Here is a 23971-nt window from a genome sequence, read left to right on the forward strand (position 1 = left end):
GCCCGTATCTCAACCACCTCCAGAAACACCCGCAGGATGTAGCAGGGTGCCAAGGCAGACTCCTCCAGCCTGCCCAGGGGCACCTTTCCTGAGCCAGTCGTGGACAAAACCACATCCTTCACAGCATCACGGAGATCGCAAATGCAAACAGAAGGTGGTGGAGGACGGCAGGGAGCCCACCAAGGAAACAAGCAGCTGCCTGTCCCTCCCAGTGCTCCCAGCTTAGCGCAAGGGCAGACTGGGAGCAGCCTGGCAGGGATGCAGGCATTGCCCATGCAACCAGGGGACAGTCAGGGGAGGGGAGCAGCCTGGAAAGAGCAGGGGGAAGGTGGTGATGGGATGTGGAGGACGAGTGAGTGTCTTCGTAACGAACATGAACATTCTCAGCGTTTCAGGCCACCTTCTCCCACCCAGTCCGAGACAAAACCCCGTCGGTCAGCACTTGCCAAAGGGCGCCGTTCTGCCAGCACGGCACCCAGCCAGCATCAAGAGCCCTTAAATTGGCCCTCGAAGCTTGGATGACAACAGGCACCTCCCGTGCACGCCAACACGTGCTCCGAGGTACAACAGCCCATCCTGTGCGACGCTGCTCTCAGAAAAACAGGCTGCCAGGCACTTCCCAGATACGCAGGGCAGGATGGCCTGCTCCCTCCAGGTAGAGGCTCAGGCATTTTACTACAAAATGACACCAGAAGTGAAAACAAACAAACAAAAAAAAAACAGAAAAAAAACCCCTCATCATCTTATCCATTCTCAGCTGCTTTGCATCATATAATTCACATTTGGATCAGCACGGGTACGGAGCTGCAATTATCCAACCATGCCCGGTAGCTCTGCTGCTCCGCTTCGCCCACCCCACGCCACCAGAACCGCTTTGCAGTTCTAAATGCAATTCTCCAGCAGCCTAAACAACGCCGGGGACCGTGCCCGCCGGGGAACACGGCACCCCGAGAGGAGCTGCCTCCCCGCGCAGAGCGAGCATCACCCCGGGGGCGGGACTGGGGGCACCGGCAGGCGGCGTGCCTGGGGAGCACCTGTGGCTCGGCAGGGTCCGGGCACCAGCACCCACAGCCCCTGGGACCCCTCTGGTCCCAGCAGCGCTCAGCACACCAATTACTGGGAGCAAAACACCGAGGGCTCGGTGCCAAGCAAGGCAGCAGAGAGCCACTGCGGGCAAGGTGGGAGGGCAAACAGCAACCCCCTTTGCCGAGCAGCCCCTGGTTGTCGTGTCCCAACTGGGCAGCGGGTCCTGCCCTCCCCAGGCGAGGCCGGGGCTCTCGGCCAGCGCTGACGGTCTGGGCGAGCTCCTGCTCCTGGCGGGGGACGGATGGGGATGGAGGGCTCTGCTCTGCCCCGCCGATGGCAGCGACGCTCCCGCCGGGGAGGGAGGGGGAAACTTCCTGGCAGCCCCAGCCCCGCAGCGGGACACGGAACCCTCAAGTGTCACCTGCACCTCTGGCCCGGCGCCTTTCCACCACCCAGAAACGGGCAGGTTGTGGTTTTTTTTGGGGTCTGGTCTAAAAACGGTAATCAAGCGAGCACACTGCATAGGATGAACAGCTTCCCCCTGTATCCTCCAACAGACGTGGTCATCAGCATTAATTACAGCGAACGTCCCGCAGCAGCCCAGGAGGTGAAACACGGCGTTCACCAACTAGAAGATAGAGATATCATGGCGTGGCCTCTGAAACACCCGCACGCCGCTGCCACATCCTTCCCACAGCGAGGACCACGATCGTTCCTAACTTAATGCTTTGCTTATGTTGATACCGTGCCAGAGGTGTTATCTGCAAGCAACAGACCCCTCTGGTTTTATTAACGTGGCGACGTTTGTATCGCAAAGGAGCTGCTCTAACTGCACGGAGGCGCCGCAGCCGCGGCTCTCACCACCACAGCAACTCACGCCCCGCACGGTGCCTCCCCGGGAGGAGCCGCAGCAGCTTCAGGACAGCACCTCGTCCCCCCGCCGTGGGTCGGGGCCCCTGCCCCACCGGCCCCACGCCGGGTGGGTGGCAGCAGAGCGGGGGGCACCCGCAGGCTGAGCTGGGTGAAGGCGTCCAGCCACGTCCCCGCGCCCGCCCGGAGGATCCCGTTAAACGCCGCCCGTCGCCGCGGCTCTGCTCGCCAGCACCCGTCGCTCCGCCGGCGGCGTCGGGGGCCGCTTCGGAGGGCGGCAAGGGGAGGGCCGGGGTCCTTCCCCCCTCCGCAGGGGTTGCATAAGCAGCCAGCTTTGGTCCTCGGAGCCGCGCAGCCGGCAAAGGCACGTCAAGCAAACGGCGCTCGATCCCCTCTGACAGCTTCTTCCTGAAGCACAACGCTCGCGACGCGGCTGTTCAGCCCGGTTTCTAATGCGGGCGCTTGTTTTAAAGAAGGTCGAGCAAAATAACGTGCAACGCTGACAGCCCAGGACTTCAAAATCCCATCGCTCACGTGAGCCCGGGGCGGAAACACGAGCGGAGCACGAGGTGCCACGTGAAGGAGCGCGTTCCCAACCCGCCCGCCTGTTCCGATTCTCTGACGCCCGACAGAAAGCTTTAACCCGCAGCCACTGACCTCACCGACAGGAGGGGGGTGGGTTTATGCGAGCACTTCACTGGCTATAGCCACGCTTGGAAAAAACAGAAAAATGAGGAAATCCTGTCTCCATAAAACACGAGTGACGGCTTTACAAGCTCTTCCCCTCGTAGCGAGGCGCTCGCCTACCTGGAGCAGCTGTAGGAACCCGAAGCTGGAGAGGTTATAGCCCAGCATCGCCGGGCGGGAGCGAAACTGCAGATCCATAAATCTGGCTGTAATTGGGGAAATACGTTGGAGACTGAGATAAAGAAAAGCCACAGGATTACACGGGATTGGGAAACGCGCTGTACCGTAAGATCAGCACCTCTCGCCTTACAAAAGGAAAAATTGATTCAGACAAAACGTTCTGAATGGTTTACATTCTTAATACCTTATCAGATTAGTTACAAAGATGTAACAGCGGTAGATGTAATTTACCTATTTCATGCAAGCACTAGACACTCTACAGCACGGTAAATTGATTTACAAAGCTGGGAGGCAAAGCAGGACTACAGGAGATTATTTATTGACCCAGGGACAGCAAACCGTCTGCAGGGGAAAGGTGGGTCCGTCCCCTCCCCGCCCGCTCCATCAGCCCCCCAGGCATCACGAGCTGACAGGGGCAGACAGGCTTCAGAGGGTGCACAGGGGAGCAGTGGCTTTTAGGGTAACCTCTCGGAGGGCATAGCCTGATAGAGTGGGTGGCACGTCATACTTTCTCAATCTATATCCTAACTCCTGTTAAGATAACCCCTAACTACGGTAAAGCACTTTTAAATACCGGTTTGAAGACATTAAACACATTAAAACATTCTTTTATAGATAGGAAACTGACTCCTGCCACCTCCCCAGGTGGCATTCACCTTTCACACACCCTCAGTGACGAGCACAGCAGCGATGCTCGTGCTTATTCCAGGATTTCCCTTACAAGCAGCGCAGGCCAGGGTGACTTGTGACGGAGGGTGACGTGTGACGGAGGCTGTTGTGCCCCCAACACCCGTGGAGAAATCAGGGAAGGGCCGACAGGCCATCGCCTTCCTACCTCCCCGCAGATGCTTCAGCCCTGCTGTGGGACGTCTGCCCTTTCACGAGCGAGCGCAGAATCCTTTAGGCTTCTTGAAAACCCTCTCTTTGTCAGCCAAGCACACCCTATCTTCAGCTCTTTCTCACCAAAAGGTAATTACCTTAAGAGCTCATTACGACTACAGGATGTGCAATTACTGCCTGGAAATAATGCGCTATTTTTAGCACATCAGAGTAAAAAGTGGCAGATTGACAAGAATTATCCCTCAAGCAGTAAGGCAACTGGCTTGTTAAAATGGACTTTTTTCTTTTTTTTTTTTTTTTTTTGGCTAGAAAATCAGTTCCTGCCCCTTCAGAGCAGATGAGGCACCACCAGCAGACCCGGTGCAGGGTCCCCTGCCACCGACGGTCCTCTCGTGCATCCCGCCCCACGGATCCCAGCCCGCGGTGGACACGCCTGGGCTGGGGATCTACTGCTCTGCCTTTGGCTCTTCTGGCACGTTTTCACACATGGATCGGCTCAGCAACCCCTTCGTGGTCCCAGGGCCACCGCAGCCGGGTGTCACACCTCCCTTCCAGGGCTGGCGTGGAGCCACACGTCCCCCCTCTGCAGTGTCAGCGCCCTGGAGTCACTTACCCCATCGGAGCAACCCTGCGTCCTGCATGGATCCATGCAGAGACCGTGGGTCTCCTCAGGACCTGGGGAGGGAAACGGGCCGGTCCTGCCTTCCTGGCAGCCACCAAGGGGTGAAGGCAAACGGCCACACTGCCAAGGAGGTGAGGACGGAGGATGACCCCAGGAACAGCATGGTGCCCAAGAAAAGGGAGATGCTCAACTGCATACTCAGAATATCCCAAAGATGCCGCTCAGGTCTCTGGGACTGCCCCCTGTGTCTGACAAGACCCTTTTGAACATCCTGCTGCTCCTGTTGTTGTAGACATCGTCTCGATGACAAACGCCAGGGTGTCATCCCGCACCAGCCTGAGCTGAACGTGCTGGCAGCTGCGGTGGCCACCCCACTGCAGACCCCGATGGGACAGACGAGGCTGCCCGGGGCTCGCCGCTGCCCAGGAAGGGGCCATGGGAATGGTCTTCCCAAACAAGAAAAAGCCCTACTGCCCCATTCCCATGGAGACCGTCACGAGCACAAAAACCTCTGGTCGTGCTCCTCAGCCCCGGCACACAACAGCCCACGGTCACCACAGGCAACTGCAGGCAGGCAGAAATATTTCTGGGTCAAGAGAAAGCCCAGGAGGTGAAACGCTTGGAGATTTCAGCCTCCAAGGGAGGAAAAGGTAAAAGAAAGGGACGACACACACACAAATAATGGTGTCCCCAGCTGGAAGCTGCCAACCGCCCCACTCCCTGCCAAGAATTCCCCGTTCTCCTCCCCAGACCACGGGAACAGGTAATGGTCTCACACCACCCTCCCTCCCGCAGCTCCCCGCAGAGGTTTGTTTATTCACCCGCCCACGGCACACGCGTGTCCCCCCAGAGCACCGAGGCTTTCGCCGCACCGGCACAGCTCCGAACGCCGGCACTGCGAGCCTCGGTGTTCAGCAGGCAGACGGCACCACGCTACGTGCTCCCTGGAGGTAAACCTACGCCATGGACACAATAAAATGGCCTCCCAGCACATCATCCCAGGTTGTGAGAGAAATTCCAGCTGCAGCAGCCCCAGCAGCCACCCCTGGGCACTGCCACCACCCAGCCCACGTCCTCCTGTCCTTCAGCAGGTCCTCTGCCCCACCTCAGAGCACTGCAGGGGCTTCCTAAACACACCGAGCACCCGGCGGGGAGGCCACCGCAGGTACAGACTCGATAGGGACTGAGCTGCGGCTCTGCCACGGGCACCGGCCACCCTGTCCCTCCCGTCGCTGCTCCCACCGGCTGAGGCAGCTTCAGGGGAGGTTTCACCCCAGGCAGCCGCCCAGCTGCGCCCTCCTCCACCCCGGATCAGCTCCGCAGAGGAAGCCCAAGACCAACGCTGTTCAGCAGGCAGGAGCTTCAGGCACGATGGAAGGGGCAGAAGTGAGGGGAGAGATGGAGGAGACACAGCGCAGAGAGAAAGGGAAGATGCTGGAGCTCATCTGATGGAATCTGACATAAGAGGGTTTTCTCTGGGCTGCCCTTTAAAAACGATTGTTTTACCCACAAGAGAAAAAAAATCCAGGCAGTTTTTAAATTAAGAAATGCCCCCCCATGCCGTGGCAGAGAGGAAGGGGGCATCAACATTTCCAGTTCTGATGATTTTTTAAATCTCCTGCACAACCACGTTAGCCCAATTTCGAAGGAACCAGCACGCCGTGGGGCTTCACGGACCACATCCAGGGGCTGGTGCCTCCCCTTCCACGCACCGGTGCTGCCCGGGGAAACCCGCAGCCCAACGCCTGCACGATGCCCCGCCGGTCCCATCAAACCAGCACCCCGTGCCCCAGCCCTCGGCAGCATTTCCCCACCACGGGGAGGAGGAGGAGGAAGAGGAGGTGGCTGCTCTCTCAGCCACTCAGGATACGACCAAAAATGAGCGAGGGAGGATGGAGGGAGGATGGAGGGAGGATGGAGGGAGGATGGAGGGAGGATGGAGGGAGGATGGAGGGAGGATGGAGGGAGGATGGAGGGAGGATGGAGGGAGGAGTGCTGCTGTGCAGACAAATTGCCCGGCCAAAGAGACGATCCCTCCCGTTTAGCCGGGTTTTGACAGCTTCAAAGGAACCTCAAATCCTCCCAGCCGTGCCGAGAGCTGCAGAGCTCCCCCGAACCAGGCTGCTGCGACGTGACGGCCCCCAAGGCCCCGCCGCGCCGGCGCTCGCAGCCGCGGTGACAGGTCCCCCAGCTCCCCGGGGCAGGGGAAGGCGCTTCGGGAACGCGGCGCACGACGGGGTGACTTTGAGTCACCGATGAAACGGCCGAGACATCTTCTTCTCCTCAGGCTGCCTCCCTTCCCCGCGGGCGATGGAGAGCCGGGGGCAGCGCGGGGGGCGGCCGGGCATGGAGGGAAGGGATGAGCCCTGCAGCCCAAACCCTCCTCGCCCAGCCAGCGCCGGGACGTATCCTGCACCCCAATGCCATCCCCTGCACGAGCAGTCGGTCCCCTTCGCAAGCGCTGTGCAAAGCCCCTCCTCGCGCTGCGAAGAGCTCTCCAGGAACAGACTTCCTGACTCCTTTCTAAATCTCAGCTATAAAAACACACCGGCAGCGCACGGCTACCTGCAGCGACCTCCTACCAGCCGCGCAGTGATGCTCTCTGGAGCCTCTCCATAAGCAATGACAGATACAAGAGCAGTGCAGGATGATGTCAAATATGCTTAAAACGTGTATGGATTACAACGCCATCAATATTTTAAGGGCTTGAGTGAATCTGTTGCTAACGCTGTACCAAGCTCCGCCAGCCCTCTCAGCCCTTCCCGCGGCAGTGGATGCCATCCAGGCAAAAGCAGAGTATTTTTACCCTGGTGCTATCACTGTGCCTGATACTCAAAAGAAAGGCCAGAATAATTATAGCACATACAGAAGAATCAAGTGCATTCAAAATAGTCTCTTTCGGCTTCCGCGGTTTACCAGAGGATTTTATTTTCCCAAACACACCCGAAAAGACAGCGTGCCGTCAGCACTCAGCCTCTTCGTGCTTGCTCTGTGCGTTATTTCATGACAGCTTGCTGACTTGGAAGAACACAACAGCAAAACGGCAGCGTGCTTCCTTTGCCTGGCCACTGAGAAAACACCAGGAAAGGGAACCGCGCGGCTCCTTCAGCAACATCGACGTGCCGACCCCACCAGCACGCAGCACAGGCTGCACCAGCACAGGCTGCACCAGCACAGGCTTGCCCACAACGCCGTCACAGACCTTAAACAATCCGAACGCTTGCAGACAAGCTGTTATGGTCACCAGGAACAATTCGGGTGGATTCTGGCCAACGCCAAAGAGAAACTCATCCCTCCAGAACGGGCCCACTGGAGCATCCAACAGGCACCAGATTTAGAAACCCCGTACGCCAACAAGCACAGAGCATCGGTCCCCGTGTCCCCTTCCATGCCCAGGTCCCGCAGAGGTGGGGAGCTTGGTCCCAGCCTGCTGCCAGGCAAAGGAATCCATGTCCACCCACGCCTGCCCTGCAGATTTCACCCAGGTACGACCGGAGGGACATCTGCTTTTGCCAAAACAACCCTTCCCATGCGGTGTGTCACGTCACAGCCCGTCCCTGCGAAGGTCTGTGTGCGTGAGGGACTGGCCAAAGAGACCCGGACCCTCCACAGTCACCACAGGGTGCTAAAAGAAATAAAGATTGTAGCCACTGGCACGTCAACCAGCCAACCACACCAGCCCCAAGAATGCCCAACTTAATGCCCAGCTGCCACCCCACCACACCCGGCAGCGTCACCAGTACCTGTGTACCCACCTCGGCGCCTGCCTCCGAGCGAGGAGCGACCTTGCTTCGGCCGGCAGCGAGGCACCTGCCACGGCAGGCGGGGAACCGGCGGGGAGGCGGGGAGGAAGAGGCGATGGTTACGTGCAACGCTGCAAACAAGGGATCGTGGCAAACACCCCTGCTCCCCTTCGGCCCTTGGATGCAATCATGACCTTCCCTCGCCCCTCCCCAATTCAACGGATTCAAGAGAATCCTTCAAATACGCATTTTATTTATCATCATGGCAGCACACAGAGTTTCCAAGGGCGGACACTGTTACAAAAGCACAAGGAAAAGGAAGCAGCAGCACCGGCAGCCGCTCACGCTGCCTGCAGAACCCCGGCACGGCGCGGAGACCACTTCAGTTCGGCAGGCACGACAAAATTTATAAGAACGACTAATAGCAACTGACAGGCGGCCGTAACTCATCGCAGGCTCCGCAGGCCCTGCAGAAAATCACCGGCTGCAGCACACAGCCCGTGTCTGACGCGCCCTCGCACCCGCCGCCAGCGAGCTCGAGCCCGGAGGGACGGCAGAGCGCAGCGTGCGTCGCACCACGGAGCTCTCCTGGCACCGCGGCAGTTATCGGTTCAGAGCTGGGGGCTTTGTCGTTCCAAGATCAAGCGCAAAGGGGCTCGTTCATTGACTTCCTTCCGTGTTTGCTTCTGCCTGCTGCAACCCAACCCGGATCCTTCCCCGCCTCCTTGGGGATGCTGCTCATCAGCCGCGGTCCTGGCGCTGGGACGCTCACCCCGTGCACCGCCACCAGCAGCGGTCCGGTCCCGCTGCTCTCCGAGACACGTCCTGCAAGGGACTAACGCCCACCACACCCAGATGTGCCCCCCGGGGTGACTCTGACCTCTGGCACCCAACTCCCGTCCACCGGTGGGTCTCTGCCCCGGCGCAGCACCCGCAGGGGCAGCGCAGCCGCCTGCACCGCGGGCGTTCGCAGGCTCAAAGCAGAATTGCGTCTGCTGGAAGGGCTTTAAAAGCCCAACCACGCCAGGACAGGGAAGCTTCAAGTAACAACTACTTTACCTGCAGTGCTGGCTAACCTGACTGCGCTAATCACAGAAATGCTGGGTTAGCACAAGTTCTTTGCCTAAATGGTGCTTTAAACCCAGGCGGCCTTTTCCAGAAGCTCACAGGACAAGGGTCATTGGAGTCTGTGTCGACCTTCAGTGCTTCCCTACATCACCCAGCACCACAGCGATCACCCCGCAGGAGCAGAGCTCTTAACCCACCCCAGGACCCCCTTCCACAGGCAGGGGCGCTTCCCCCGCGTGGGCAGCAGCTCCACACTTCAGTTCCCACGAACTGTGTCCCATTCAGATGAAACGGCAGGTTTCACAGAGGAAGTAAATCAGGAACAAAAAAAAGGAGGGATGAGATGCCATCCATCAGCGGTCCGAATCCTCCGCACGAGGTGTGAGCATCCCAGGGCATCCATCCAGGGTGAGGTCTACGGAGGAGCTCAGCCCCCTCCTCCCTCCATTGCTGGTGCTGAGGACCCAACTGATGCCGAGGGCCACGACGGCACGGACACAGGGAACCCCACGGAGGAGTCCCCACAGCCCAGCGGCTGGGACACGGCTGGACCTGGAATAACACCAGTGGGTTACGGCTCCTCGTTGTCACGTCCAGGGGCTGGATGTGAAGCTCCGGCACAATGTCCCTGAAGCAGCAGCGGGGACGAGGGCATCTCCCAGGCAATGGCAGTGTCCCCTGCTCACCATCAGCCCCATTCCCCCATTCCCAGGGCAATCCCCAGCCCCGTCAGCTGCACCACCGCGTTGACTTTTCCTCTCTCTCCGTAGCGATCCGTGGAACAAAGGGAGACAGAACAATTAGGCAGGGTCTGCGGGGGTCGACGTGCAGTCACTCCTTTCAGCCCGATCTACCGTTTCCCAAGTCCTGTGCAGAAGCCAGCACTGGGGCCATTCTGGGCTCTTTTACTCTTATCCCCGTCTCATGGAAACTGCACAGGCTGTAGAACTGCAGCCCAGCTCAACCCACCTTCTGATCCTTGTGTTTACCCCACAGGCACCAGGACCACCAAGCCACTGCCAACACCACTGCCAAGCCCCCCAGGCCGGCCCCGAGGCTGTGCCTGCTGGAGCTGGGACTTCTCCGCAGAGGGGAGGAATAAGCAGACAAACAAGCGGAGGGAATGGGAAGTCCCGTGTTAAGAGGACTGGTTAACAGAGCGGCCCAGCATTCCAGTCAAGGTCCGTCACTGCTGCTGGCTCCATGCAGGAAACACCAGCGCCCTTTCACTCGGGGAAGCTTTTTGGCCACTGCGCCTGAGCACTGGGAAGAGCAGACCATTTTCTAGACCTGGGGTACAACTTTCACACCCATCCTGGAGAATCTGGACTTTGACTCAGAATTTACGTCAAGGAGAGCTCGTCTGGCTGCAACAGAAAACAGTCATGGAAGGAAGACGGTGGCCTGGCAGGGGCAGCTGCCTACCTCCCCAGCCCAGGCACCCAAAATCTCTCCCGGTCTCAGGGAACCATTTAACCTGCCAGTGACAACCTCACAAAGGACACCGAAGAGGGCTGCAGAAGACCAGGGCCACCAGCTGCCACCCAGCAGCCTCCCAGCTTTCCAGCACGCTTCCCCACCTGGGCTCTCCCAGTACCCCTGCTGAAGCCCCCACTGGGGGCTAATCCCCGTTGCCAGCTCCCAGCACCGGTTCTCCCAGTGAGATGGAGTGAACGGGCACCGGGTCTGCTGGGAGGGGCACTGGGTCTGCTGGGATGCTGGAGCCCCCAGCCGCTGCGGGCAGCTGGCCCCAGGCGCCTGTCCCTGCTCGAGGCACGGCGCCTTCCCACACCCAAGGGCGACAGCAGCTCGTTAGGAAATAATAACACAGCAGATCAGGCTCAGAGAATTGATCTTCTCCCTGTTCGCTTCCCGGGGGGAACAGAGAGCCAAAGGGATCTGGAAATTCCTCTCTCGAGTGCGCTGAGGTTTAATTGCTTGCGCCCTCCGTCGCTAATGCCCGCCCCTGGCAAAACCCGCGGCCACCCCCTCCTCATCCAGCTACGTAGGAGCCATAATTGAGCTGCAGCTCGGCCGTGATAAGCCCTCCCGTGGTGATGCTCCCGGGGGACAAGCCCTGCCCCAGGCTGGAACCATCTCCTGCTCATCCCTGCGCTGTCACCGATGCCAGCGGTGCTGTGGCACTGCCACCCCCCTCCCAGTTCTCAGGTCCTCCCAGGGGGACCCGCTCACCGCTGCTGGGTTTTGCACTTCTCTGCACCCAAGGGTGGATCGCCGCCTCCGCCAACACACTGCAGTTACGTTTCAGGCTCAGAACGGTATTTCTGGGGGCTGCGGGTCTCGGGCTGGTGATGGAGGAGGAGCTGTGACCCGGCGCTCGCTGCTCAGCCCCGGGGCTGCCGGAGCTGCCCCTGCCGGGGTCCCGCACCCCGCGCACGGCCGTGGGGCAGCGGGTGGGCATGACGGGGGCTGAAGGCTTCACCCTCCTCGCCTGGTGCGAGACACGAAGGGTCAGGACGTGCCCTGCGCTGGGCCAAGAAAAAGCTCTGCTGCAGGCTGCTCTGCTTGTGCTTGGCTTGCAACACGGCAGCACAAAGCAACACCAAGCCCGTACAGCCAAGTCACCCTCGCTGCCCCTGCCCTGGCCACTCCAGGAACCCGAGCGCCGTGCCAGGCAAGCGCCACGTCCCTCTTCACGTGCTCCCTGCACCCAGTCTCTCCCCAGCACGTCCTCAGAGAAACTCTGACGGAACGAGGACAAGCCATTAGCCCAGTTTGGCAGCTGGTGGAGGCTGCGGGGCCGCGAGGAGCCGTGGCGGACCCCAAGCAGCACCCTGCCGAACCCGGGGTGCCGGGGCTGCGCTGCCGCTCCCCGAGCGCGTTTGGCCCCCGGCAGCACCAGGACGGGGGCAGGAGGTGACACGGCTCATCAGCCTCAGCTCACGGATACGGACACTAACCGTGTCCAAACACACATCTCTGGAAAAGCCCAGTGGAGCCGACTGGGAATTACACACCGCCCACGGAAGTTTAACACCAGACCAGCCCCAAACGCCTCAGACACCGTTCCCCGTGACAGACGGTGACAGCCCCGTCACAAAGTGCCACGCGTTAATTGAAAAGCCCTGCGGAAACCGGAGCGCTCGCCGCTCGGTGGCACCGGGGGCACTAAGGAAAGCCTCAGCCGTATTTCTTTCCTCCAAGCCCTCTTAGTCGTGTTCTTATTAATCCTGGGGGACTCAGCCAAGGGGCCAATGTGTTAATGCTGACAGTGGGAAGCGTCCCGCAAGGGCAGAGAGAAATCACCGTCATCGCTATCTAAGGCACGCTACGTTGGGATTCATTTCGTATTGGCACCTTATTTATGTCCAGAACAAGACCCAGAGGTTAAGCTGGGGGACACGGTACCCAGCCAACACCAAAGCAGCGCTAGGGAGCCGTGCAACCTCCCTCTCCGGCCTGGGGAAGCCAGGCAGGGCCAAGGCAGCCACCGCTCCCCCCTCAGCCGGCAGCTGCCCCGCGGCTTTATTCCAAAACCCCAGAGGAAGAAGCCTGTCATCGGAAAGCAAAAGGCACAACCGGTTAAAGCCCCTCAGTGGGCTGAAGGAGTTGCTTCCAAGAAGCGGTGACAGGCTGGGGAATCATTCCAGGTGTTGGGTTCCCACATCAATGTGCAAGCGAGAACGATGCAAAAGCGTGAAAACACGGGTGAGAAACGCGAGTGGAAGGAAGGAAGGACGGACAGTAGTAACGCGGGCCTGGGCTAGAAGACAGAAGAGCCCATTCTGGGTCAGAAGAACCTTAGTTTTGAGGAACAGCCCAGAACACCAAGATGCAGGCAGCAGCTTGGTCCAAGAGACACCCTGGCGGGAGGTCCGACAGCCCCACCGCAAGGCAGGGGCTGGGGCTCGGTCCAGACAGCAGTGCCGAGGCGCGGGGTCGTGGGGGTCCCTGCACGGATGGAGGAGGGCGGCCGGGCATGGCGGGGGACGTCCCCAACATCGATCGCACCCCTGTGGCCCTGGTCCCGTCTCACTGTCACCTCCAACCCCAGCCCTCTCCTCCGCTGCTGCGTTTTCCATTGCCCTCACGTCTTCTCTCCTCCGCTTCCAATGGCCCCAGGAGCTCCGGGTTTCCAGATGCCGAAGACATTCTGTTCTCATTACACATTTCCTTTGGAAAGCCATTGTTGTTTGCAAGCCAGAAATATTAGTCAGCACGCTATATAGTGCAACGCTAATGAGAATTAAATCGATTCATGAAAAGTACCTGCTCAGCATCTTTATCATCTATTTTTCAAACATAACTATATTGGATTCTGGCCTTTTTTCTTCCCCAGTCCCAGTATACTGTCCATTCTATGAGTTAAGTACATAGATAACGTACAGTTACAGTCGCTATAAACTACCTAATCTATATATTCCTAAAGTCTCTCTCCAGCTCCAGAATGGCTTAATCAATTTTTGTAATTTTTTTTATTAAAGAAAAACGTCAGAGAGGCAGCTAGATGGATATTTCCTTTGGGATCCCAGCTTACGTGCCAAGCTAAAAGCCAATATGATCTGAAATAGCCCTGCTATAAACCCTCTGAAAAATAGAAAAACCTCATCGATATGACAGATATGTCACTATAATTAAAGTCTTCGGTAACAGACATTATGCAGCCAAAATATTCTATTTCCAGCTGCAGCATTGATCAAATTTTGACATCCAGCATGAACTGGCTGAGGTCTCTCTGGCCTCACAAAGCACAACGCCACAAAGCTTTTGTTATCGTTCAGAAAAACGCCTTGTCTCTCTGGTGTGACAGCGGGACCGGGCGAGGGCTGACCCACCGGACTTCCCTCCTTCCCGCAGCATCCCGAACCAGCCTAGGATTCTTCTCCACGCTCAGGAGAAAAACTGTTCTTTTTCTTTATATTCTTTACTGCCAGATCCAAAAGACCAAAATCCGTGCAGACATTGAATTTCCAGTGAGATGCTCAATGCACAAAAATGTCTCTCCCAGGGAAAGAAAATGGGTCTCAGCGCACGCTCAGCTCCAGCGGGACCACAACCCGGCCAGGAGCAGAGGGAGGCTCCCAGCTCAAAAATCCAAAGAAAATACGTTAAAATGATTATGTTAAAATTGTGAGGGCACAGCCAGCGCGTGGCTCTGAGCCCTGCAGCGCTCGCGCCTCTTCGGGAGGGATCTCCCCCAGGCGGAGCGCAGCCCTCACGCCCAGACCGGCTCTTCAGGCCCTTCCCTCGCCCGCGCGGGGGCAGGTTCCAGGTACATCAGCTCTCCTGGGCAGGACCAAAGACTGAACAACCCGGGAGGACAGACCCCCGGGTTTCCCCCTAAGGAGAACTGGGACCGTCCGCTAACGGAAGCGCAAAGCTGATCCTCGGAGCAGCTAAAAGATCCCGTGGCTTCAAGTACGGCTCTGCTCCACACACGGCGAACGTACGACTGGCACCACCGCGCTCGGCAGCCCAGCTGCTGACGTGGATCTGGAGAGACAGCCGCTGACTTCACTGAGGAAAATGAGGTCTGGCTGTATTTCACCCTGTTGTCCCCTGCAGACAACACGGCGGAGGAAGCACGAGGGCACCTCACACTTGGTGTGTGCGCAGAACAAGCGGTTCCTCGAGACACTTCAGCGGCCGAGTCACGCCTGCAAATGAAGACAGGGGTTACCAGCGAAGGTCGACGCGGACGGTCACTGCCCAAGTGTCATTGAGGGCGAAGCGCCGCCTGCATCTGTAAAAGGACGGTGCGGGAGGAACAGAGCGCCCGGCTGCTCCCCAGGACCAGGACAGATCGGACCAATGGCAGTGACAAAAATCCTGGTTTTGCTTAGGAAAAACGAGCCGCTCTCCGCCGGCAGCCCGAAGCACAGTCCCCACAACTTCCCTCTGCACCGGCCCCTTACAGACAACAGTCTGACTCTAAGGACCAGGCGCTTTTTGCTGATACTCAGTTCAGTCTCGGCCACAGTCACACAACGGACACAACACCCGCTGCACCCCGCGCAGGGAAACTGCCCGACCAGCCCCAAATCCCACGGGTCGCTTTAGAAACAGCCATATCCCAGTACATCTCACCCAGTGAATTCCTGGGAAACCCCATCATCGCAAAGCCCGCGCCAGAGCAACGGGAGAGGGAAATGGCACCTGGCTGTCACACACCCACCCACCGACCGTGCACCCGGGGGACGGGGTGCAGCGACTTCAGACCTCACCACTCCTCCCCTCGTTTCCAGACGCCACTGAACGCAAAAGGCAGCAGTGACTCCTCTGTCTGGCCACACAAACACCACCACGGGTATTTAACAGCTGCCTTCAACCGCGAGAACTCCTTGTGTCGATGTCCCAGAATACACGAAATAAAAGACGGGCTCCTTTGAATAGGAGCCGGCGGGGGGTGGCGGCGGGGGGAGACACGCAGAATTTGAGCAGAAGCTTAAAAATACGTTTCCATTCGAGATGGCCAGCGAGGCACGTGCCCACCAGCCCGGGGGTGGTTTACGGGCCGCGATGGCACGCACACACAAACCCCTGAACCACAACACCCCGTGGGGATGACGGCGGTGAAGAACCGTCTCCCATCCCCGACCCCGCTGCCGGCACAGAGGGGCGCAGGAAAGCAGCACGATTCCCCTGCCGGGGAGGAAGGGGCTGATCCACCGGCCACGCGCCAGCACCCCGAACACAAGCCACACACACAGGAACACCTCTGGGGCGACATATTTCGTGAGGATTTAATTCCCATTTTAATTTTTTTTTTTTTTTTAGATGCAAAACATTGTAAACCTAGATTAAACTGCCCAATACCCACGCTCTTGTTTTCTAGAAGCACCAGTATTTCGGTGGCGCGAACCGGGGGTGACAGGCGAAGCCGGGGATGTTCACTGCCGTTGCGATCCGCTCGCTGCGGTGTAACAACAAACGGCTTTCGCGCCCCTGAGTCCCAGCGAACGTGTTTCCACGGGGGGGCCAGCTCGCACGCCCCCGCCCCGCGGCACCCCGGTCGCTGCCCTTCGCGCTCCTCTTCCTCACCGCGCAGAAACGCCCCGGCAGCCGCAGGGCTCGTGCAGGGAGTCGCTCACCCCTCGGTCCACGCTGCTGCGCCCTCCGAAAGGCTGCTCTCGCCCCCTGGCCCGGGTGAGGGCAGGGCTGGGGGTGCAGGAGGTTCGGCTCGGGGCATCGCCCGGCCTGCAGGAACGCCGTCACGTCGGCCCACGGACTTCAGAGCGGGTTTGGCAGACCACCACCTCCTGAGGAAAAACCTGGCTGGTGTTTCAGGCTCAGAAGATACCCTTAGGTTTCCGGATAAATGCAGATGATGACCACGCAAACCCTAACTCTGGCATCCTTACTTGTGCGCACGGAGTCTTCTCGCTTCTTCAGACATTTCTGAAAACTCACCCCATTTCTTCCACATCTCCTCCTTCGTCCTGGGGCTCAGAGCAAAGCAACCTTCGCTTCGGGCCGGCCTCCGCTGTCACTCTGCTCCGTAGCCCGGGTAGGTCTGTAGCTGTTGCCCAGTTCTGTAAGGGACGTAACGAATCCAGACTGCACCAGCTAACGGCACCTCGTGCAACATCAGGGCTGGTTAAGATGTTGCCGTGCTTAGACAAAAACTCCAAAAAACGTTCCAAGGATTAATTCCTCTCTGTCGTGACTGAAGACGGTGGGTTTGCCTTTCTCCTGGGCTCTGGCAGGAGCTGGCAGAGCTCTGCTGACACGGTGAGGGAGCGCAAGCAAAAACATCTCCTGGGATGGCGAAGGTGCCACACACATTCGAGGAGATTTTAGAAAGTCGCCAAGAGCCACAGCAGCTGTAGCTCCATTGGGAACACAAGGGGGAATCCACAAGACGTGGCTGATGAAGAAACAAATTAGGATACGTTTTCCTCAGTTCTGAAGCTTCTAAGAGGCTGGTAGGAACAACTACCAAAACCAACTAACCACAAACCAAAACCAACTAACCACAAGTCCCGCCACAAGAAGGGATTTAGCCCCATCCTTTCAAACCATCCCCCCAGCCCTGGCAGGACGAACTCAGGCCCATGTACACGCCCACGTTAACCGGTGTCGCGGCACCCGCCAGAACCTGCCGCCCGTCTCCTTCTTGCCATGCAAGAGCCACAGTCTCTGCAGACATTTGTTGTGGATTCATCAGCCTTGCAGGCAGTTCCAGATCATCAATACGAAATTGCTCTCGTACTGCTGTGATAATTTACTCCAGAAAAGTTTCAGAGAAAAGAATTTGACCTGAAACCTTCTTATTTGCAGAGGCAAGTCCAAAGCTTTCCGCAACCAAACAACAATTGTTTCTGCTGACCACAAACAAGTGGCTGATGAGAGAAGCTCCGTTCAGTTCCCTCTGCGACAGCACCAACGTCTGACCCCTGCCCTAACCAGGTATTGTCCGTTTTTGACAGAACTGATAGCAAATAAAACACAGCACTTCTGGCACGGCAAACCCCTGCTTGTTCCCAGCCGTCTCCAGCGACGCGCTGCCGTTTCTAACAGGTGACAGCAGCACCACGCTTCCTCTGCCGTTGGGAAGCCAGGCGATTTCGGAGGGTTTGCTCCACAGGGCCAGCCCTCCTCGGGGAGCCAGCCGCCCTGCACGAGGCAGAGGGAGCGCTCCCATTGCGGTGGGAGCACACGGGGGCTCTGCTCTGCGTCTCGCGTCAGGATTCCCGCCAGTCCTGCACCAACCGGGCTCACCACGGGGTACGCAGCATTCCTACAAGTCCCCCAGAAGGCTCAAGCGTTGAGGGCACCATGGGGTTTGGGTTTTCCCACCGGCAAACTCCCATCCCGCAGAGCTTGAGACAAAGACAAGCACACACCACCCTCCAACACGCAGGACCAAGTGCCTACAGGCTATCGACAGCAACTCCCAAGCCAACAAGGACTCCACTTCCCACTGCCCCCCAAATTCGCCCAACACCGTGCTGTCCCCAGCACCCCCACCCATGCTTAGGAACCCACCCGCACGCCTGACGCCACACACCCCGGAGAGGACACCCACCCCTACGTGAGCTGTGGAGGAGCTTCCACCGGCTGACGGCATCTCCACGCGGACCTTGCCCGCCACCACTGACGGCGCCTCAACGAGGGTCCTGCTCGCTGCCCAGCCTTGGCCCGTCATCACACACGGCTCCCAGGAGAAGCCAACCTGAAGCCAGGTTTCAGCCCGAGACCAGATCAGCCAGGGCGACCAGCGGAGAGGCCTCACAGACACGTTCGGTGCCCCTGGGCTCGTACGGGGCAAACCGAAGCATCGCGCAAGTCTCGGCTTTGCTGGAATTGGCCACGGACGTCATTCCCGTGTACCCGGTGCCTTTGAGCTGCCGGGGAGTGAGTCAAAAATTAAAAATAAGTGAGCTGCTCAAGGCACTTTTAGTATTCCCCAGACACCTTAAAAAAAGCCTCCTACTGTGCATTACCTAATTTTTACATGACAGAAGCACGAATTTTCTTCTTTCAGGATGCTATTGTACATTATCTTTCTACAGTGGTATCACCATGGGGGTGCGCGTGTGTGTGTGAGTGTGTGTATATACATATACATCCATATGGATTGGTCTTCAACATCTTACAGGGGAAAGTGATAAGCAAAGTAGTTCTTTCAGGAAACGGGCTCCTAAGAGGGGGACAGCCGGCAGTTTCACAGCAGGCAGCGCTGTAAAGCAGGTACGGAAAGTTAACAGAAAACAGACGTTTCAGCTGGTGAAGGAACAGCAGCACTAGAAACATTTTCAATGGGTCTCCATAACAACTTGTGTTTCTGCCTCCCATTAAAATGAGAGTAAACATGCCACTAGTTTTTCTGTGGACATTTAGGGGATGTTTTCCTCAGCTGCCTTTCGTATCCTTTGTATTTAAAATTATGTCCTTGGAAATAAATTTAAAAGGAAAAGGAGATGAAACCCAAGAATCTCTCAGCTTTGACTGTTACTTTGTCTTCAAATTTATTGCGCATCTCAGGCAGTTTTCCTCCGAGCCCCCAAGCCATCGTATGTAAGTGTTTGAGCAGGGGATGAAGGATGCTGCCCTGACAGCGCGCCGCTCTACGGAGATTTAGCGGCGCGAGCACGATGGGTTTCTGTTGCAAATACCTTTCCAACGCTCTAAAAACAAACATTCCTCAGAACAGAGCCCACAGCGAAGCGGCCAGAGAAACCTGCCCGTGCTGCTCTCACCGTCCCTGGGACCTGCGGGCTGGGCGGGGGGCGATCCTGCACCCGCTGCAGCCCAGAGGCTTTGCTGAGGGACTTCTCCCCCCTACCACAACGCCCCAGCGGTGCCGCGGTGGCTTTGACAGAGCTTCACCGGCACCGGACCGCGAGACCAGGGGATGCTCAGAGAGCCCGACACCCCCCCCAGGCCCCGGACCCAAAGTCCACCTCACTCCATGCTTCTGACAACAGGTTTGGCACCGGTCCCTGTTCCTGCAGCTCGGGTTCGGGCTGCGGGAGAGAAGGGGGGGGCTCTGGGAGCAGACACAAACTTCTCGGCACGAAGCCTCATGGTTTCTGGTGCTCTTGGCAGCAGGGAGCAACCTCCGGTGCAGAACACGTCACCTGTGCTCAGGACTTCAGACAGAGACCCCACTGCGTCAGCAGCGGTCTGCTAACCTATTTCCCGGCAAAGGCCGCTGGAAACTCTCAGAAGATAAAAAGATAATGAACAAATAACCTTCACAGTAGCCAGCGCTGCAAAACCCAAGGTTTCCCTTTGTGTTGACTGCCTGTTATTAATGATCCTGTCAGGTCTCCTAATGAACTTTGTGCTTCATGTGGAAAACATGGGGTTTGTCCAAGAGCGCAGGCAAGAGCTCGTTCTCATTTATTTCCAATCTTACGCGGGAAAGTTCTTACATTCTCCATCTAAGAAATCGCGGGTTTATATTTATTTTCTCACGTCCCCACGTTCTTGTAGTACTACTGAGGTTTGAAACAAAACGCCACTGTCTTTTCAGGAAAATGCTTGATGCATCAAGCAACAGCAAATCATTAATTATTTCAAGCCTTTTACACCACCGCTGACACCACAGTGAAGAATCTAAAACATTTCCTCAGACAAGCAGCTCAGTCACAGCACAACCGCAGCGCGAGAGCGTTGCTTTGTTTTTTTCAAAGCTCGCTTTATTCGCACAAGGGCTGCGAGGCTGCCCGGCTGGCAAACTGCTTCACGATTCTGTCTGGAGGCACGGAGCCCAAGGTGGTAAACAGAAATTCAGTATACTGCTAGCCCAGGCCCTCGCCATGGAGATGAACAAAAACGCCTTCGGGAATGGCTGCCCCTCTCTGCCAGCCCAGCCGCCCCCCGGGGATGTGTCTCGGGGCGGTGATGCCCACGGGAGCGGGTCCCCAGCACGCCTGGCCAGCACTCAGCACACCGGCAAGGGCAGTGCTGCCTTCTCACATCTGACGTCCCCACACAGAAAAAAAAACGCCTTCATTGCTCCTAAAAGGTGCCCCCGAGGCACGTAGCGTTACAGGATCAGCTGCTTGAGTCAGGAAAGCCCAACATCTCCACGGATCGGGCAGCTGTGGGAGCCCCCAGGTCGCAGCCGGTGGCCGAGACCCGCAGCCCCGCTCGCCGGCAGACACAGCCCGTGCCGCGGAGCCCAGCGGAGATGGATGCTGGGACAGCGTCCTCCCCAAAACAGCGAACTATGAGAACACAAAAAAACCCAACCAACACCAAAACCGTTTATGGCAGCGCCGACCCAGCTGCCCCAACCGACTGCCTCTGCCGGCAGCAGCTCTGTCCCCCCAACACCGTCCCCGAGCCCCCAGGGGACGAGCTCTCCAGGCTCCTCCGCCTGCTCAGACGGGCTGTCCCGGGGTGAAAAGGAGGGCGAAGGAGAGGAAGGATTCATCCAAGCTCAGGCAAGGAACCGTTTGTTCAACGTGGGAACGTTACCACAGTAAACTTCGGATAATCAAATAAAAAGGCTTTCTTTACAAACAGAATAGTCAGGTATCCCTAGCAGCACCGCAGCCCTACCCGCACGCCTTGATCGAGCGCAGCCAGAGGTTAGTTTTGTCGACAGGTTTAACCAGCGCCATTATCCGGAACGTAAATAAATAAGACCTCCCAAAATCAGCTTTGCCTCTGAGGGCTTCTTCCTTTTCCCCAGCGATGGAGAAGTCAGCTGATGCACCAGAGGGGCCACGCTCCAGGGAGGGCGTAAAGCCCGTCGCATCCCCGGGAGTGCCGGGGTGAGCGGCACACACACACACGGGGACAGCGGCAGGAACACACGTTACAAACTTCCAGCGAGCAGCTCCGCGCCTCAGATGTGCGCCGTGATGAACAGCACTGCGTATGAAAACGATGACTTATGCTTTGGACAGTTTCTCCATATTTAAGTAAAAATAGAAATACAGAAATTAGAAACAACAGGCGCAGAAACAGCCTGGGTGAGGAAACACGATGGATCTCGGCAAGACGTGAAATATCTGCGCTGTGAGGGAATGACCTTCAAAACTCATTCACCGCTCGCAGCCCGTACGGCGACGGTTTTTCTCACTTGCGAGACATTATACATTCCCACTATGTAGCTTTAATTTTGCACGGACTATAAATACTTGGCTTATAAGGCAGCATGAAGGCAATAGAAAACAAATATTTAACTGGGGTAACCTTGATAGCGAGGGTAATGCAAGCTAATTCTTTATACCTTAGGTCATGCATGCTAAACGCCAGGATTCACTGTTTACCATGCTAAACATAAAATAAGCCACGGAAATATGTGATCAAGTGGTATTGTCTCCTAAAAAAAAAAAAAAAAAGACAGGTAAAATGACGACACCGTGTTAAATTATCTTAAGGACAGAAAATCCAGATTTTTCTTAACTGCATTGCCTACACTTTCTCTCCCAAACTACAGCTTTCCATTCAATTTGTATTAAAAGCAGTCTCTGAGAGCCGGATTAGTTTTGCTTATGCAAAATGAACTGGGTTGCCGTTACAGTTGTTTACTGGGTCACACTTTACAACCCGGGCGGGGGGGGGGGGGGGGGGTGCGGGAGGAAGGAGCGGCATTTGCATCCTTCGCCGTTATTTGCACAAAACACCTTATTTATCTATTTCAGGCGATTTAAGCAAAACCGCCGGAGCCTCCCGCAGCCTGCAGCGCTCCCGGTCACCGTGCTGGAGCTTTGGCGTTTGAAGCCCGTAGAGGAGAAGATGCTCCGTCCTCCTCTGGGGAGCCGCAGGACGGAGGAGCCGGGACCCCGGCGAGGCGGGGGGGGGTCGTTCTGTTGACGAGTGGAGTCACCTTCGCCCCAAACTCTGCCCCGAATCCTCCGCTGCCCGCGGACCGGGCTGCCGCCGGCCGGGAGAGCGGCGGGGGCTCCGGCGCGGAGCTTCCCGGCAGAGGGGCCGATCGCGGGGGAAGGAGGAGCCGGAGCGGCCGGAGCCGGGGATGCTCCTCTCGGCCCCCCGCGTCCCGTTACCGAACTCGCTGCAGCGGCGGAGCCCGTGAGCGCGTTCCGCCGGTTTGGGGGCACACGGCATCCCGCGGCGCTGCGCCGCCACCGCCGGGAAAGGGGGCGACGGCTCCGGTCCCGGTCCCCGTCCTGCCCTCGGGGACCGCAGACGCGCACCCCGTCCCCGGCTGTGACAAAACCCGAGGGCTCGTAGGGCAGAGCCGGCCGCTAACGAGGGAGGCAACCGGGGTACGGCCGCCCCCCCACCCCGTGCAGCAGCCCGCACGCACCCCTGCCCCGCAGCACCCCCGCCACTTCACTTCGCACCCAAGTCCTCCCCGCGATGCGCGGAACCTCCGCGGCCGGCGGAGGAGGGCGAAGCCCCGCCTGGCTCCGCGGGGCACGGCCGAAGCTCTCCCCGGGGCTGCCCCTGCCCCGCTCCGGGGGCTGCGGCCACCCCCGCACCGGGGGACGGCGGGCGGCTCTCCGCGCCATCCCCGCACACCTCCGCGGCGCGGGGCGGCGGAGCGGGATCGGGGGAGTGGGGGGCTCTGCGCCGGGGGGCTCCTCGCCGCCGGTAGCCGCGGCCCGTCTCCCGCAGCCACGCTCCGGTCGCCTCCCGAGAGCCGGAGGTGCCTCGGGATGGATGGATGGGGGGGGTCCCTTTGTTCGCAGGACCGGCCCCCCCCCCCCCCTCGCCGCTCCGCTCCTTTTGTCTGCCGGCTCCGGGCGGCAGCGCGGCGGCTCCGGGGGCAGCGCGACCCCGGTGCGGGGCTGTCCGGTGTGTGTGTGTGTCCCCTCGCTGCCCCCCCCCGCCCCCCCAGCCCGTCGGGACGCTGACCTGGATGGTGCAGGTGTACTCGCTGTCGTCCAGCAGCCGCACGGTGCAGTTGTACTCGCGGTCCAGGTTCCTGCTGCTGCCACTCATCCACCTGCTCAGCATCTTCCCGGGGCGCGGAGCGGGGCGCGGAGCGGCGGGCGCTGCCGGCGGAGCCTCCGCTCACATCCCCGCTGCCCGGTGCGGTGCGATGCGGTACGGCGGGGCGAAACCCCCCAACACACCTTCCCCCCTCCCCCCGCCCGCCCCCCGCTACCGGCTCGGCTCGGCCCGGCCCTGCCCCCGCTGCGGGCCGAGCGGAGCGGAGCGGCGCGGAGCGGAGCGCAGTGCCCGTGCCCGGGCCGCGGCGCACGGCGGGCGGGGTGGAGGCAGGCCCGGGGCGGGGGGTGGGGGGGGCCAATCTCGGCGCCGCGGCGGTGACGGGCTCCGCCGCAAACCAATGCGGCAGGGGCGGCGCGGATCCGCCGCCTCCGCTGGGCAGCCCCGCGCGGGAGGGAGGGGGCTCCGCGGGCGCGGAGGGGCGGGGGGGGGAGCGGGGGGGGGGGGGTGTCTGCGTGCGCGGCGCTGCACCGGCCGGCGGGGGCGCGGGGCTCCCCGGGGCCGGCTGCGGGGGTCTGCCGTGGGGGTCCTCCCCTCCTGCCCGCGGGCGCTGGCTCCGCTCCCCGCATCCTGACGCCCGCGGAGGGGTTCCACC

The 23971-nt window shown here is 59.0% G+C and overlaps 1 protein-coding gene across 3 annotated transcripts in view; it reads right to left on the bottom strand.

Annotated features, from left to right (window-relative positions):
- The window catches only part of FRMD5 (FERM domain containing 5), a 103670-nt gene extending 80288 nt beyond the window's left edge, over positions 1-23382 (bottom strand). For all 3 annotated transcript variants that reach the window (XM_086471508.1, XM_086471507.1, XM_086471509.1), the window contains exon 1: positions 23281-23382. In XM_086471508.1, coding sequence (XP_086327634.1) covers positions 23281-23382 — 102 coding nt within the window. The remainder of the gene's footprint in view (positions 1-23280) is intronic.
- Positions 23383-23971: the final 589 nt, after the last annotated feature.

This window comes from Leptosomus discolor, chromosome 11, assembly GCF_034619465.1.
Source record: "Leptosomus discolor isolate bLepDis1 chromosome 11, bLepDis1.hap2, whole genome shotgun sequence".
NCBI lineage: Eukaryota > Metazoa > Chordata > Aves > Leptosomiformes > Leptosomidae > Leptosomus > Leptosomus discolor.